The 17,205-nt window shown below is 39.2% G+C and overlaps 1 protein-coding gene across 16 annotated transcripts in view; it reads right to left on the bottom strand.

Moving 5' to 3' along the window:
• plekha7b (pleckstrin homology domain containing, family A member 7b) overlaps positions 1 to 17,205 on the bottom strand; it is a 155,497-nt gene that overhangs the window by 19,442 nt on the left and 118,850 nt on the right. For 10 of the 16 annotated variants that reach the window (XR_007972583.1, XR_007972588.1, XR_007972589.1 and 7 more), the window contains 9 exons: positions 16,596 to 17,015; positions 15,214 to 15,748; positions 12,385 to 12,468; positions 11,952 to 12,077; positions 9,863 to 9,916; positions 6,676 to 6,744; positions 5,751 to 5,831; positions 4,018 to 4,167; positions 3,808 to 3,909 (listed from right to left, as the gene is read on the bottom strand). Coding sequence is in view for 4 of the 16 variants with exons in the window: in XM_052150056.1 (XP_052006016.1) it covers positions 3,808 to 3,909; positions 4,018 to 4,167; positions 5,751 to 5,831; positions 6,676 to 6,744; positions 9,863 to 9,916; positions 11,952 to 12,077; positions 12,385 to 12,468; positions 15,214 to 15,748; positions 16,596 to 17,015 (1,621 nt within the window). In the remaining 12 variants the exon portion in view is untranslated. Of the gene's footprint in view, positions 1 to 3,807; positions 3,910 to 4,017; positions 4,168 to 5,750; positions 5,832 to 6,675; positions 6,745 to 9,796; positions 9,917 to 11,951; positions 12,078 to 12,384; positions 12,469 to 15,213; positions 15,749 to 16,595; positions 17,016 to 17,205 lie in introns of all 16 variants that reach the window. The other 6 variants (XR_007972593.1, XR_007972599.1, XR_007972587.1 and 3 more) reach the window with 5 other exon arrangements.

Below are 17,205 nucleotides of genomic sequence, written 5' to 3'. Positions count from 1 at the left end.
GAAGACGCCAACACCCTGCGTGCGGAGAACCCTTTTACTCAAAGACCCGATAGAGCCTGCCCCTCCAGCCGAGATCAAGAAGAGTTTCTACAGCCCTTACTTCATCGTACCCAAGAAAGGCAGCTTCCCAGATTACGACCGATCTTGGACCTGCGAGTTTTCAACCGCGACTTACACAAACTCCCTTTCAAAATGCACACACAAAGACACATTCTAACTTTCATCTGGCATCAAGATTGGTTTGCAGTGGTAGACCTGAAGGACGTGTACTTCCACGTCTCTGTCTTGCCTTGACACAACCCTTCCTATGGTTTGCGTTTGACGGCCAGGCATATCAGTACAAAGTCCTCCCCTTCGGCATGTCCCTGTCCTCTCGTGTCTTCATGAAGGTCGCAGAGGCAGCCCTTGCCCCGCTAAGGGAAGTGGGCATTCGCATACTCAATTACCTTGACGACTGCCTCATCCTGGCCCATTCTCAACAGTCACTATGTGCCCATAGCGACCAGGTGCTCAGGCACCTCAGCCGTCTTGGGCTTCAGGTCAACTGGGAAAAGAGCAAGCTCACCCTGGTTCAGAGCATCTCTTTTCTCGGCATGGAGTTAGACTCAGTCTCAATGACAGTGCGCCTCACCAATGAGCCCGCTAAGTCGGAGCTGAAATGCCTCACCTTATACAAGCCAGGCACAGCGGTCCCTCTAAATAAATTCCAGAGGCTCCTGGGGCATATGGCATCCTCCACAGCAGTCGCGCCACTGGGGTTGATGCATATGAGACCACTTCAGCACTGGCTTCAGACTCGAGTCCCGAGATAGGCATGGTGCCATGGCACATACCGTGTGTTCATCACCCATGCCTGCCGCCAGACTTTCAACCCCTGGACAGACCTCTATTTTGTGCGGACAGGAGTCCTCATACAGCAGGTGTCCCGATGCGTTCTATTCTATATATGAAACAGTTTTCAACACAGAAGTTAACCAGATCTCACAAAATAATATATATAGAATAGAATATTGTATGAAACTTGTTATTACTGAGATCACTATTAAAAAAATATATGATGACCTCGAGGCTTGTCTTTCTAAGAGGCAAATTTAGAACTCAAAGAAACACTGAAGAAAGGATAGGATTTTCTCTTATTTGTATTTTCAGAACAAGCCATAATTTATTGACTGTGTCTGTGTGTGCTCTCTCACAAATCAATAATGTGAGACACTGCATGCCTCGTTCATACGGCTCTATCACACTGATCAAAAACTGACATTAGATCTTCCCTCCAGTTCCAAGAGCTCCACATCTCTTTCATCACTTTGTTTTTTCTCAATCAATTACCAGACTAAGAGGTGCATGCTGAATAAAAAAGGGGGCTGACACGGTTTAATATCTTTTGCTCTAGTCTGCCACTGATGCTGTATCAATACTTCAGTTTGGAAGTATGCATTAAAAAGATAAAAGCTGAAATACATTTTTTGGCTTGAGCAGAGAAAGACCTCTGCCCTCTATTAAAGCAATAAGCCTTACAGTGATTTTACAACGGGTTAGGAGTGTTTTTAGCTTGGGATTACTGGAATGCCTAAAACACCCTTGCCCAATGTAAAATCACTGTGAAGCACAGACTCAAGCACAGACTTTTATAAAACTGCATTAACAGCACTATGATGAAAGATACCAATCTTCTATAAACATTTTAAGGTATTTTTTTCTAATATTCATCGTAATAATTCTTCCACAAAGCAAAAGGGTTCATTATCCAAATGTTGGCTGTATGTGGTTAAGGCAATGCAGCAACTTGACGCATTAATATACTGTATAATGTGGGCTCACAAATACTGTATGTGTTTAGTCATTTTATAACAGCTTCGAACAGGGCTCATACAATCAGAATTAAAATTAGAGCTATCCATTTTATAATTATTTTATCACAGATTACAAGCTGCTGTTTGTAAATTTTCACCATTAAATTACTTTCTCCTCTCCCAGCTAAAGGTGCTATAAGTAAGCCTTTTGTATGCTGATTTCCCTGAAAACTGTAAACACTGTGGTTCTGTTGGACTTTCAACATTGCTCTATTTGTTTGAAATCCCAACACAGCAATACTGTCAAAAGAGGCAGTCACACTACACTTCATGTTCCATTCATTCCCATTCAAATGCATCCGAATACAGCAGACCAGAAACGTAAGCTCATGCAAAGAAATTTCGTACTACATTGTGTATCAAAGTTCAAGTTTGGTGAACTCTGAACCGTGAATTTGTACGACAAGAGAACGCGTTACCTATAGGAGATCGAAACGTCACATGTTGACCTCTTGGCTTAATTCAGAGGAAACAAATTAGATTTATTGTTGCAGGAAAGTGAGTAGACAGTATATTTTTAAATGTTTAATATAATGTTATTTGTTATTTGTGATATATTATTTACTTGCACCAGACGTCCTCCTGCGTGACATCATATCCTGGCTTCGTAGCTTTGTCCGAAAAAAAATGTGTTTGCTCAAAGCCTAGTGTGACCATCCCTTTAACCTATAGATTAAGTTACTGTTTACAAACAAACACTCCGCCCAGACACTTTCGGGTTCTTTTGGTAGCCCAGAAAAGAACCACTGTCTATCGGCGCTTTGCTCAAATTGCACTGAATCAGCCCAAAAATTGCTGTTTGTGGGGTTGAAACACCTGTTTTCCCAAGTTTATTGGATATTAGGGCTTTTTCACATTTCCACCAGATCGCTGCATCAGGAAAAAAATTATGATATTTCACGGGCCACCGTCATCGTTATCACGTCTGCTCTATTACACACAATCCTGCGGCAGCTGTTGGTGGATATTAACCTTTTTATGAAAAAATTTAATAAATTCTGATCACAAACAGCTGGTTTTTAATCTCCAAAGTGCTGTTGCTGTGACAGATATGAGGTCATATATGATCTAATGATGATCTTATATGATCAAGAACACCATATACGATATAACAGGAGGAGCAGGGCCCATCTCCACCACCGCAGAACATGGACTACTGTTTGTGAAAGGATGAGTGAATACAAATAATGTCATACTACTAAAATGATGTCTTTACATTTATTATGAATGTTGTAAATAATACTGTTCAATCGAAATGGCTGTTATTAAGTTTTGATATGGAATATGATCATATTGAAATAAAATATTATTATTGTATGTGGATAAAATTACATTTATTAGGCAACATTTACAGCAACATTTATTTAGAAGCATGTTAAACGTGAGGATGTGTGTTCATCGACCTGTTACATGTCCGACATAATCATACAGGCTCATTGAAGCAAGTTTAAATTTGTTTTGCTGATATTTCAGAAAAGAGCCCAAATCATTTCTTCACTGTGACATATTCTTTTATAATAACTTTTATTAAAATTAAAACAATATTACATTCTATAAAGCTTAAAAGATTATTAAAACTGCAGCGCTGCCTATTTCCACCATTGAAATCTGCTGCTCGAAAGAACCCGGAAGTGCGGTTTGCTGCAGTGTGACGTCAGAGTAATTTCATCTATGGCATCAGTTTGGGGTAAGACTACCTGTTTATTCAACCAATGGAAGACATGGAGAGTGTTTAGAATATCTGATTGATAACAGTAATTATTTTTGCAATTATTGAGTGTACTGAAATGTGGTGAATTAACTGCAACCTTTATTTATTTATTTTTTATTATTTTGACTTAATATTAATAATAATATTTACTAATATTTTAACAGTTCAGATTCCAAATTTCAGTTCAGATGTAAACGTTTTTGAAGAAGCGGTTATGAAAGATGTCTCCACCAGTATACTGACCTGAGAGAGAACACTGTGGGTCATCTGGTCTTGTAGGGCTGATTGCAGTCCATTCACATCTCTCTCCAAATGGCTGTACTCTGCCCAAGCGTTCTCCATCTCCTGTTTCCAACACATGACAGAAGTGATCTTCATTACTGAAGCTGCAATGAGCTGAATTTAGTTTTGCATGGATCTTCTGTGTGTATAGGCCTGGGTAAATGTCCTCACCGTAGACACCTGTGAAATGTCTGCCCTTATGTGCACTACATCCTCCCGCAAAAGTTTCTGCTGGTAGGCGATCTTCTCTGCATGAGCCGGCTGGTCTCGGTACTGCTCCATCTGCTGATGGGAAACATCCAGAACTGACTCCAGATTATCCTAGATGGGGTGAGAATGAGAAGAGGATAAAGATAAAGGACGACATAGAGACAAAGAAAAGAAATGGCTTATCACCTAAACACCATCTACTATAACAGTTAAATTGCAAAAAAATAAATAATAATAATAATAAAAATCATATTCTTAATGAGTATCTTGGTCAAGTTTCCTTTATGCTTAACAAATCTGCTAGTGCCACAGGACAAAATACACTTATTTGTTGTGCAATGAACTATGATGATTACTTTTAATTGTGGTAGCATACGGTTTTTATTAAAATTTCTTTTCCACACCATTCAAAATAATAGACGGCAGTCACAGAATTAGTTCACAAAACAAAAAAACAAAAAGTTGTTTTAAATAAAGTTGTTTTAAATAAAAAATTATGTGAATACACAATACTAAGAAAAAAGCATCATTGTGCTTTTTTGGAACACTAACATACTGATTCTATAAAATTATTGTTTATACTTGTGAAAAAATGCTGGCAAGATTCCCTGTATTAAATTAGATTAAATAAATTACCAAATAAATTTAGCATTAAATAAAATAATTAATTACCAATATATTTTTAGACCTTTATATGCCTTTTCTTTACACAAACTTAAATTAGCCTTACCCTGTTCTGTTGACAGTCGGCTGAATGACATTTCCAGAATGTTTTGCAATTTTTTGTAGACTATACATTATCAGAACTATTTGTCCAATGCCGTGTTCACTTTCAGAAAACTAGCTTTTGAACATTTTGACATTTTTAAATATTTTAAATATAACCCTCTTTACCTCGGATTTGCTGAGCTTCTTCAGAAAATGTCAATTGTAGTATGACATTAAATTACTTTTAGATGACAATCAAGTTCAGTTGGTCGTTAAAAGTTGCTGGACAAATATGAAATAAAAATGGCGATGCTTTAGATTAGATGATTGTTTAAAAATAGCCTATTGAATATCAGAAATGTATCATATGTAAACCCTGATACTACACCTCATCAATTTTTCTTTAATAGCTATGCACACAGCATATACACATCAATGGATGGTCCTTATACACAGGGCCGTTTCAGACCCTTCTGACTGCATTTTTTTGTGAAATTAAAATGACAGTAAGCTGGCTAATTTCGATGAATTGTCTCAATACTCTCCCCATTTTACCAAAACTTCAGAGGAAAAAACATTAGGGACATCTGGGAGGCGAAAGGTACACAATTATTGTTATCGATACACACACCATTGTTATCGATACAAGGCCATTTGAATGGAAACAGGCAGAAGACTGCAAATTTTCCAAACGTTTTTTTACGCATTTACAATTTGTCGATAACAAAATAGCGTGAAAAGGAAATTAGGCTAGTGAGAATTTTTACATTTACAGATTAGCCACCATTCACTTCCATTGTAAGTGCCTCACAGTAACCCAGATCTTTGCTTTTATTAAAGAAAAGGAAGGGTAAATCAAAATACATTTGTGGTAATACATAATGTCAAAAATGTTGTCGATTGTGTTCAAATAGTATATTCCTTTAAGACTGAAGACAGAATTTATTTATGTATTTTTAGTGGTATAAGTTTTGTTTTTATTAAACCTTGTCTTCTTTGAGTGTCCGTATCCTTGTCTCCAGCTCCTGAAGGATCTTGTCTTGCTCACATAACCTACTTAGCTTTACCTGCGGATACAATCAAAAGCAGCAATAAAATATGGTCACTAAACAGAGTGCACTGGTAAGTAAAGAATCTACTGTACAAAAGCCTGCAGACAAATCAAAACAGAGGGCCAATGGAGTACATTCTTCTGCTATTCCATATTCAACATTTCCCACTATTGAAGATATTCATTAGCATAAACTCCCTGCACCCAAGACAATTTTGGTGTCATTATTCGCAGAAACAAACAGCATTTTCTCCATGAAAAATGGGTTATAGTGTATGTGTGCGTGAGTGCGAGAGACAGAAGCGGCAGAAGTTTCTTGTTTACAGTCTTCTTCACTCTGCCTGTTTATTCTCCGCTCTGTTTATCATTCCCTCCAATTAATTATTAAGCTGTTATTATTTTTTACCCACATATTGTTATTTTAACAGCATTAAATATTCATCACTTGGATAAATCCACCAACAAAATTCTTATAAATTGTTAAACTAAAACATTGTTAATGATGAAAAGCCAGGACTTCAACATTATTTACCTCCAATCAAATGAAAAACAGAGAGAGCACTGGAATACAAAAATCAAACTGAAAAATTTACAAGCTCAAAGTACAAAACTCCCATTCCATGTATTTTTCTCTTTAAATTGAGCACTGAATATAAAAACCCTCGTCAATAGTTTAAATTTTGGCTTGACACAGCAAGAGCACGCTTCTCCCCACAGTGTGTCCCGCTGTCTGTTTTTGTTTACTCATATATTCAGGCTCTAGTAATGGCTTTTTTGCCTTTTTTTGCAAAGCAAACAGAGAACGAGAACAAGTAGGGAGAAAGGGGTCAAAAAGTGAATTTTTTTTAAGAGAAACTTACATCTATGTCACTTTCAGCTATTTTAACAGGCCGAGGACGTCGATCTTTAAGGGAGTCATGTCCCGTTACCTGTTAAATTCAACACATACAAAAGCTCACACAATTTCCAAGACATTTGTATCACCATCAAGACTATGAGGCATCGATCAAGCAACTCACATCGTTTGCCAGACCAACAAGATGGTACTGTCTATTGACAAACAGGTTACTGAACTCCGACCATGTAAACAAACTTAGCTTCAATGATCCACCCAAAGTGTGGATTTTATTTGGCAAAGTATCAATAATTTTCATCAGCTGTGAACTTAACGTGAACCATGTGGGAGTGAACCCAAAGACAAGCTGCAACCCACTGAAAGACTATCATTTAGTGATAAACAGGGGTTAGCTTTAGGATACTCTATAAGTAAGAGCAGCTGTCTTTAAATGTTCACTCGTGAACAGAAAACCTCAGAATGTAAAAAAATGTTTTATGTCTTCATGGAAATAATTAGCATGGACTTCACAAATGGGCACAATTACAATGCATGTATGACAAACCCTCATCAGAGAGGTCTTGATATTTTTCCAAAGAGCAAACTTGGACATCCTTTGACAAAGAACTACACCATCCAAACATCCAAACAGAACACACAGCCAACACACCCAAGCATTGTATACCGAACAGGGGTGGACTGGGAAAAGAAATCGGCCCGGGATTTTATATAGAAACTGGCCAAAAAATTGTCGTCGCTGTCCTTTTCTGCATATTGCTGCCCCCTTCGGCATATCACGGCACCATTTTGTGGCCCGTTCTGCATAATGCAGTGTCTCATTTCAGCTTATCGCGGCCCGTTTCATGGCCGGCCCGATTCTTCCAATGGCCAGTCCACCCCTGATCGGCCCCAAAGTGCGTCGGCCCACCGGGAAAATGCCTGGTATTCCAGATTACCAATTCAGCCCTGGTACTGAATAGATGAGTGGTTCAATACTTTTGATCTGTTTGAAATTAAGATAAAAATGGTTTCTGTAAATTGGGGATAAAAATGTTGGCATCTTACATACACTCACCTAAAGGATTATTAGGAACACCTGTTCAATTTCTCATTAATGCAATTATCTAATCAACCAATCACATGGCAGTTGCTTCAATGCATTTAGGGGTGTGGTCCTGGTCAAGACAATCTCCTGAACTCCAAACTGAATGTCAGAATGGGAAAGAAAGGTGATTTAAGCAATTTTGAGCGTGGCATGGTTGTTGGTGCCAGACGGGCCAGTCTGAGTATTTCACAATCTGCTCAGTTACTGGGATTTTCACACACAACCATTTCTAGGGTTTACAAAGAATGGTGTGAAAAGGGAAAAACATCCAGTATGCAGCAGTCCTGTGGGCGAAAATGCCTTGTTGATGCTAGAGGTCAGAGGAGAATGGGCTGACTGATTCAAGCTGATAGAAGAGCAACTTTGCCTGAAATAACCACTCGTTACAACCGAGGTATGCAGCAAAGCATTTGTGAAGCCACAACACGCACAACCTTGAGGCGGATGGGCTACAACAGCAGAAGACCCCACCGGGTACCACTCATCTCCACTACAAATAGGAAAAAGAGGCTACAATTTGCAAGAACTCACCAAAATTTAACAGTTGAAGACTGGAAAAATGTTGCCTGGTCTGATGAGTCTCGATTTCTGTTGAGACATTCAGATGGTAGAGTCAGAATTTGGCGTAAACAGAATGAGAACATGGATCCATCATGCCTTGTTACCACTGTGCAGGCTGGTGGTGGTGGTGTAATGGTGTGGGGGATGTTTTCTTGGCACACTTTAGGCCCCTTAGTGCCAATTGGGCATCGTTTAAATGCCACGGCCTACCTGAGCATTGTTTCTGAAGATGTCCATCCCTTTATGGCCACCATGTACCCATCCTCTGATGGATACTTCCAGCTGGATAATGCACCATGTCACAAAGCACGAATCATTTCAAATTGGTTTCTTGAACATGACAATGAGTTCACTGTACTAAAATGGCCCCCACAGTCACCAGATCTCAACTCAATAGAGCATATTTGGGATGTGATAGAACGGGAGCTTCGTGCCCTGGATGTGCATCCCACAAATCTCCATCAACTGCAAGATGCTATCCTATCAATATGGGCCAACATTTCTAAAGAATGCTTTCAGCACCTTGTTGAATCAATGCCATGTACAATTAAGGCAGTTCTGAAGGCGAAAGGGGGTCAAACACAGTATTAGTATGGTGTTCCTGATAATCCTTTAGGTGAGTGTATTTTAAATATTAAAACATGAGGCACTACTATCAATTTCAACTCAAACACTCCACATCAAACAGGACTGAATGTTGGGGATCATGGTTTGCAAAGTTTGTGAAGCAAAACAAGAGTTATCAAGTCTACGGATGCCACTGCCATTTGGAAAGGCAATTTTGTGTAAATCAGCTAATTAGATTCTAGTCTGACCTCTGACCTCCAATCCCCATGAGCAATGACATACAGCAGAGGGCATGTCAAATTCTCCACGTGGATTCTTAAAGGTGCTGTAAGCAATGTTTGTGATTTCTAACTTCTGGCACACTTTAAACAGCCCCTCTCCACAAAATCTCGCCCTCCAAGGCATGTCAACAAACCTGATGTCAGCAAATGAGAAAAATCGAAATGCCTGATAGGCAGAGAGAGCCTTCAGGTTGGCTACAATAGTGGCCCACATTCACCAAGACAGCTTTCCAACAACATCTATTTCAGTGATATGTGTCAGATAGTAGGGTCATTTTTGTCAAGATTTTTTTTTATTTATTTTGAGTGCTATTCCATAAAAATGACTTACAGCGCCTTTAAAATGCACAGCCATCAGTAACCTGACTTTAAATCTTTACAGATTGCCAGTCACTACATCCATGCATCCACAAAGACTTTTATATCTTAATTACAGCATACAATCTTATTTTTAGCAGTAAAAGCTTAAATATCACACATGGCTCTCAGTGAGCAATTAAAAAATGGACTAATGAAAATGCATGTAATCATCAGTATATAAATTAATTCTACATGTCCTGTAGTGTTAGAGAGCAGATCAGCTATTACGGAGAATAAGCAAGAGGAAAAGAAAATTGAGGAAGAATTTATGCCTTGAGAGAGAGGAAGGGAGGAGGTGGAAGGAGGTGGAAGTTGAAGGCAGATCCACTAGAGCCCACCTTCAAGTCGAGATACTCCAGGTCCTTCTTCAGCTGCATGTAAGTGTCATCTGCCTTTAAGTGGGAAATGGAGAAAGAGGTCACATGACAAAAGGCTGAAAGCATGCGAGATTGACACTGATTTCTACTCATACCAGTTTAGCTGTACAATTAAAATGCTGGTGACTGAAATACAATTAAAAAAAAAATTGGGGACACTGCTGGCCAGTTTTGGACATTTACCTTTTTGGTTTGTTTTATGGCTTCTGTTTTGTAAAGATTTAAAGTTCCTACTGACAACAAATAAAAGACTAAGACAGACAATTTAGAGTTGCTGAGAAAATAGGTCATTGCATGCACTTACAACTTTTATTTTTTCCTTCCTTTCTTGACTATTTATTTTTACCTGTTAGAATTTTTTCCCCATTTTCCACCCTCCCCCACAAACTGTTAAGATCAGACTGAAACGATCAGTGACCAAGTAAAAAAAAAAAGAAAAAAAAAGCTTCAGACACTATACCCTTCAAAATGATATGCAGAGCAGCAAGCTCCACACACAGCCAGGAACAGCACAATTTTTGACAGACTTTTCCTCATTTTACTCTTATCATAAGTTTTTCTGGCATTTAGGAATAATATGCTTTCCCCTTATTAGCTTATCTTGACAGTATGGGCCACATTTCTGAACAACAAATAAGTATCACATGTAAACATGGAAGGCCATGTGTTGATGCATTGACAAATGAGACGTTTTTGCAGCTTAGTTCTAATAAATGGCCTTTTCAGACGGGAGGATTTCATACTTCATGAAATGATTCCTTGAAGACTGATGAACTGTGGTTGATGTGGCACAGTAATCTTAAAAAGATTGTGGTTTGCTTCTTGACTCCTCTTGAGGCCTATTCCCATAATTATTTTTACTTTCACTGCGATAAAGCAATTTTTGTTTAAAAAACTAACCAACCAGAAAGACAAACTTTTGGTTCATGTTTCCATCAAAACTAGTCAATCTAGATACTGTTAACATTGAGCTGCTTATAAAATTGGTCTCCATGTTCAAGGGTCATAAATCTGGATAATTTATACTGCATTTCAGTAATGGGCTGTAGTTTGCATCACTGTCACAGCACTTAAACTGGCCTTATAGTGATAGTTTACCCAAAAATGAAAATTATCTCATCATTTACTTACCCTTATGCTATCCCAGATGTTTATGACTTTCTTTCTTCTGCAGAACACAAATGAAAATGTTTAAACAATATCTCAGCTCTGTTGGTCCTTTCAATATATGGTAGCCATTTGTCTAAAGGCCCAAAAGGCAGCATAAAAGTCTGAAAGTGAAAGTGGAGATTTATAGTAAAAAAGTACTTAAATATTGATCTGTTTCTTTCCCACACTTATCATATAACCTTTGAATATATGGATTTAACCACTGGAGTCAAACTGATTACTTTTATGCTGCTTTTTGGGCTTTTAGACATATGGCTACCATTCACTTGCATTGAAAGGACCAACAGAGCTGAGATATTCTTCTAAACATCTTTGTTTTCGGCAGAAGAAATAAAGTTATAAACATCTGGGATGGCATGAGGGTAAGTAAATGATGAGAAAATGTTAATCTTTGGGTGAACTACCCCTTTAAGTAATGTCTTTTTTATTAATTGTTTATTCTTTTCATCTGTACTTTTAATTGACACACTTCACATGTATTCACAACTGCATATACTGCAAGTAGTATTAGTAACGTTTTCATATGTTTGCTTTTCATAGAAACATTCAATAATGTGAATGCAGGCAAGTCAACAAGTAACATGCATGAGGGTCAAAACAGCTTTTAAAAAAAAAGAAAATTTCAATGAAACAAAAGGCAAAATGCAAAGGATAAGATCTTCAAAAACACAAAACAGGTTGTTATATCAGAATCTGCAGACCAAGCTATAGCATGTTTTACAGCAGACCCCATGCTAATGGAGAACTAGCACCAAACCAATGCAATCATAACTAGAACCAACAGCGCATGACTGTACAGATGAGCACAGTATGGGGGTTAGGGAGGGAGGGGAATGATATGCTCAGATGGGGGGCTGAGGGGAGAATGTGACCCTCTGACCTGCAAACTGGGGCCTGAGAGGCCGTTGTGCTGGTTCTGCAGGTGTGTGAATGCATTGCTGTGCACGCTGGCCATCTTGGCCTGGTGTCTCCTGAGCTGGATGAGCAGCAGGGTCAACTCCTCCAGCTGCAGGACAGCGGGGAGACGGGAGAAAAAGCACTTCAGGAGGTGACCACCAGGGTGGTGCCAATATGTTATGAAATGTGGCCAATCGGAGTGGACTGAGGCAAACTGTAATTGCCAGGCTTTAATGAAATCTCTTAACTCACTGAAGTCTCTTAACTAGAAAGCAAAAAGCTCTTGGCAGAAATGTGATTTACCAAGCACATCTTCTATGTTTGCCTATAATAGCTTGAAAACAACTTGTTTTTTTGAGTTCACTGAAGAATGTTTTCTTCTGAAAGTGGTAAGCTTCTGTAGTAGTAAGTCTTACCGTTTTTCCATGCAGACTCGGTGCACTGACTGTGTGTGTGATGTATCCCATAGTTGGCATGGATCTTCTCTCTAGTTGTGACGTCTGTGAAGGCACAAATGCACACTGAACATTTGCTGTGAGGTCAACAGTTAAAAAAATTAAATAAATAGAAAACATCACAATAACCGACTACTTTGTTCATCCATCTCCCAGCCCCCACCGCCGCTTTAACGATAACTTTATTTGCCATAGTTTAAAAACTTGTCCAAATTTAGATTAATTCGATGGCCTATATTCAGCTTAAAGGTGCTGTAAGTTCCTTTTTCCTGAAAGATATCACTGAAATAAGTAATAAATAAATATCTAATTAAATAAATAATGAGATATCTCACCGGTCTCTGTGACAGCAATAAATGGTAGCAAAACAAAAATGTGACCGCGGTCCGTGTTTGACAACCGTGAGAAGAAGCCCTGCTGGTCTACTGTTAAGTGACTGTCTCAATGCTATCTTTGGAGGGCGGATTTTCAAAAGAGGGGCCATGTAAAATTCAACAGCTCTTGTCTCGTGGATGTTCCAGAATGACTAATATCACAGCACATTTATGCAAATTAAAAACTATGGAAAGGTATTGCTTTGTTATAGAGTGAATTATATATAATTGATGTCGCAAGATAGAAATGTTTTGAATAAAGATGTATCATCACTCTCATTCTTTTCTTATTGTAGATTAGTATTATTAAAGGAATAGTACACCCAAAAATTAAAATTCTCTCATTTACCCACCCTTAAGCCATCACAGATGTGTATGACTTTCTTTCTTATGCTGAACACAAATTAAGATTTTTAGAAGAATATCTCTGCTCTGTAGGTCTACACAAGACAAGTGAATGGTGACCAACATTGTGAAGCTCCAAAAAGCACTACCATACTACTCTTACTATTTCTGCCATCGACATATATGGCAAAAGTATTAAAAGTAGTAGTGGTAGAATGTCCTTCCAAACTCAACACATGTCTTCTGAAGCGATCTAATTGGTTTTGGGTGAGAATAGACCAAAATGTAACTCCATTTTTCACTGTTCATTTTGCTATTTCAATCTCTGTGCTCGATCATGATTTCAAGCTTGATTACACTTCCTAGTGCTTGACGCATGCGCAGAGCACTAGATGGCGCTATGCGAAGTATAATCGAGCTTCAAATCACAAACCCCGAGCCGATTGGACTACTTCAGAAAACATGGATTAATACACTTAAATCTTATGGATTACTTTTATGCTGCCTTTATGTGCTTTCTAGAGCTTCAAATTTGTAATCACTATTCGTTTGCATTGTATGGACCGACAGAGATGATATTCTTCAAAATGGTTCTGCAGAAGAAAGAAAGTCATACACATCTGGGATAGCATGAGAGTAAGTAATTGATGAGAAAATTATCAGTTATGGGTGAAATAGGCACAACCACCCTTACACAAAAAAAAAAAAAAAATGTAAGTGCATGGCAACTATTAGGCTATTATTTGAAATATTTGGCAACTTCCCAGCTTCATGGTTTATCGTTTCCTGACATTGTCGGTCATCATCCGTCAATGATTGTTGCGATCGCCATCAGGGCACTTGTCTCATCTGCAAAATCTGATTAAATTGCCCTATCACCTAGCCCTAATAAACCCTACATGAAGAAACAGCAGGCCTAAAATTCACTCTCAAATTCGTTTTTTACAGATTCTGCAAATTTTTGAAGTCACGTAAAAGTCAGTTTCAAAGTTTAGCACACAGAACTAATACTCAGTAGAGCACATTTTTACTCATTCATCTGTTCATTTTAGCTAAGAAAGTAGAGTGTATGCTTTATTTCAAATGCCACAGGGCTTCGGAGATTTGACAGTTTTGCTTAACATACAAAATTCTTCATCCAGGCCCACCACAGCACCTCAAAAGGACACAAACAACAAGAGATTTAATTAACTACACATAAATTATAGTCAACCTGCTTTCCTAAAATTTGTTTGCTACCAGCATAGTACTGTACACTCTGTTTCAAATGCTAATCCCAAGGCACTGCATTTTTGCTGTATAAAATGTTTTTTATTTAAATACAAGATCAGAAGAAAGAGGCCACAGCTGAGGCTGTTTATTGGGTGCTCTGATTAGCCTTTGGCTAATCTTATCAGCTAAACACAGTTAAGAGATCCTCCATGGATGTCTATAAAACAGCTCTATGAAACAAACTCCATCCTACGAGTCTCACAGTACTCGAACATTAACCTATTTAAACCTTCAAAGCTCTTTAGGGTTAGAGTTGTTCTTTGTGGTATAATGTTTCTGTCATTGAAGTTATGTTTTCTTCTTTCTGGTTTTTGACAGCTTCTGTGAATCTTTCTGTTTCAAGCACATAATTAGGAAGTTCACACGACTCCTAACGTATGCAGAGTAGCAATGATAGTGACAGTATGTTAAGTTGTAAGACACACAGGGGCTTCTCTGACTGATGCCGTGTGTGAATGTGGTGCTGGAAGGGGCGTTCTCATGTGGGGGGTGTAGCCGACAGATGCCACAATTTGTCACACAAGGAACTTCAGCTATACACACATAAACACAACAACAAAAAAACACTATTGAAACACACCCTCTCTGCACCTGGGAGTCAGACTGTGTGAATTCTGGCACAAAGTACAAATCAAAGCTTGAGTAGAGGGAAATTACAAGATGGCTATTTCACACACTCAATTTCCCATAACCCTTCTTGCCTTTGGTGGTCAATGATCCTGTGGTCTGACTAAAGCAAAGAACTCGCCACAAGTAATTCAGAATTGTGAGATTATGTGAACTTTTTCACATTCCCTACCTTTGAGATCTGGGAACACACTCCTCTTGGAGAACCCAAGCTGGGTGTGTCTATGGTGGCAAACTCATCCAGCGGGCGCACCGTCACCCTGTCGGCGGGAGTGTGAGGCCTGCGAGGGGACAGAGATTTGGAGGGGTGTCCGGGTGGGGGTATTTCACACGGTGATGGGGGCACAGATATGGACCTGGGCATCTCCAGAGTGACCCTGAAGGCTGCCGTGTCCATGTAGTCAGACCCGGAGTAGATGGGTGCTGTGGGGCTTCCGTGGCGGAACTGTTGACGCTGCTGCCACTCGTACAGCTGCCAAACCATCCCTTCTTTAGTGGCCACCCGTTCGTCAGTGGACATTCGAAAGTGACTGAGACGGTCATGGGCGTACTTGTAGTCACTGGGTAGGTTGCGGGGAACAGGGGGTGAACCCCCTCCGGAGTGGTGGCGAGTGGTCTTTGGCAATGACTGGTACGCATCCATCATGGTGGCTTTAGGCTGGAGAGGAGGGGTCCGTCTGGGAAGGGTGTACTCAGTAGTGGGATGGCTGTAATTTGGTTGATTACTGTTATTTTTAAGTTTCTTACTGTTTATTTTAAATTTGATTCCATACAGTACATGCACAATAATAACATGCATTAGTAGGGATACTAATAATAAGACAAATCCATATAGTGTTATTCTAATGTAACAAAAACACCTTTAAAAATATTAAAGGAACAGTTACCCTATCTCTTTAATCTAAGCTTTACCCTAGCTCTTTCATCTAATTTACAGTTCCGCATATTCAAACTCACTGCATTGTGATTCAGTATTCAGCATCGTTAATGATATTGATGTAAAACCTGGTAAAAAATCTCTTGACAGAGCTAGCTGAAAATGGACATTTATAAAAGAGATTTGCAGAGCCTAGGCAGACTAAATAATTTTCACCAAATAACAACTTGAGAAATCTATCAAAATCTATCATATGGCTTCAGAGGACTTGGAATATAAAGTAGTGCACAAGTTGTACAATAATTTTTTTGCCAGCCTCTGGTCACAATAGGCTTTCTTTGTATGGAAAAGAGCAACGTAAACATTCTATAGAACATCTCCTTTTGTATCCCACTGAAGAAAGTCATTCAGGTCTGGAACGACATGAGGGTTAGTAAATTATGACAGAATTTTCTTTTTTTGGTGAACTGTTCCTTTAATATTTATTGTATTCATATCATAGCCACTAGAGGGACCTCCTTCCTAAGAGGAAACTAAGTTGTAAATTGAAGCCTATACAAGAAAAAACAGCTAGTTTTCAAAGTTCCATCATGAGTAGCTGCATTTAACACCAAGTGCTATTTCCTAGCACTTGCTTTATTACAGCGCATCATAAAGACGTCTACAACAAAACTGACCTTTTGGGCTCTCCTTTCTGCACCTTCACCCAGTGTTCCACCTGAGCCAGTGCCGTTTTCCTCTGTACCTTTTTCTCTGTGTCTGTGCGGGGGACGAGACCCCTCTTATACACCACGTTCCCGTTCTGATCAGGGGGCATGCCCGACGAGGGCAGCCCGTTCCTGTTAGCGGGCACAGTAGACAGTGGACGAGATGGCTGGGACAGCCCCTCCATCTCTCCAGGGGAGATGCTTTGGACAGGATCCTCCAGGACTTCCTTGCTATAAACATAGCACTCCTCCTCATCTCTCTCCGGCCTAAGCTCTGCCACCTCCCCTCGCGGTGCCTGCTGGAGGCCCTCTGCCTGGGAGGAGCTGCTGCTGAAGTGGTTGGTCTGAGGAACTGAATGCTGCTCAGGTTTGAAGCCTCTTTCTGCCTCTCTGTGGGATGAAGGAAGGAGCGTTATTTATTGTAAGAAAGAAAAGATTAGGATTGTGGCATAATGTTGATTATCGCAAAAAATAGAAAAATGTTTAAATGTGATTCGCCACTCATTTATTTAATGTTTAAGCATTAGAGTAAGCACTTACAATGGAAGTGAACAGGGCCAGTCCATAAACATTTAAAATA

The sequence above is a fragment of the Xyrauchen texanus genome, chromosome 2 (genome assembly GCF_025860055.1).
Source record: "Xyrauchen texanus isolate HMW12.3.18 chromosome 2, RBS_HiC_50CHRs, whole genome shotgun sequence".
In the NCBI taxonomy this organism is placed as follows: Eukaryota; Metazoa; Chordata; class Actinopteri; order Cypriniformes; family Catostomidae; genus Xyrauchen; species Xyrauchen texanus.
This window is presented reverse-complemented; position numbering and strand designations above follow the sequence as displayed.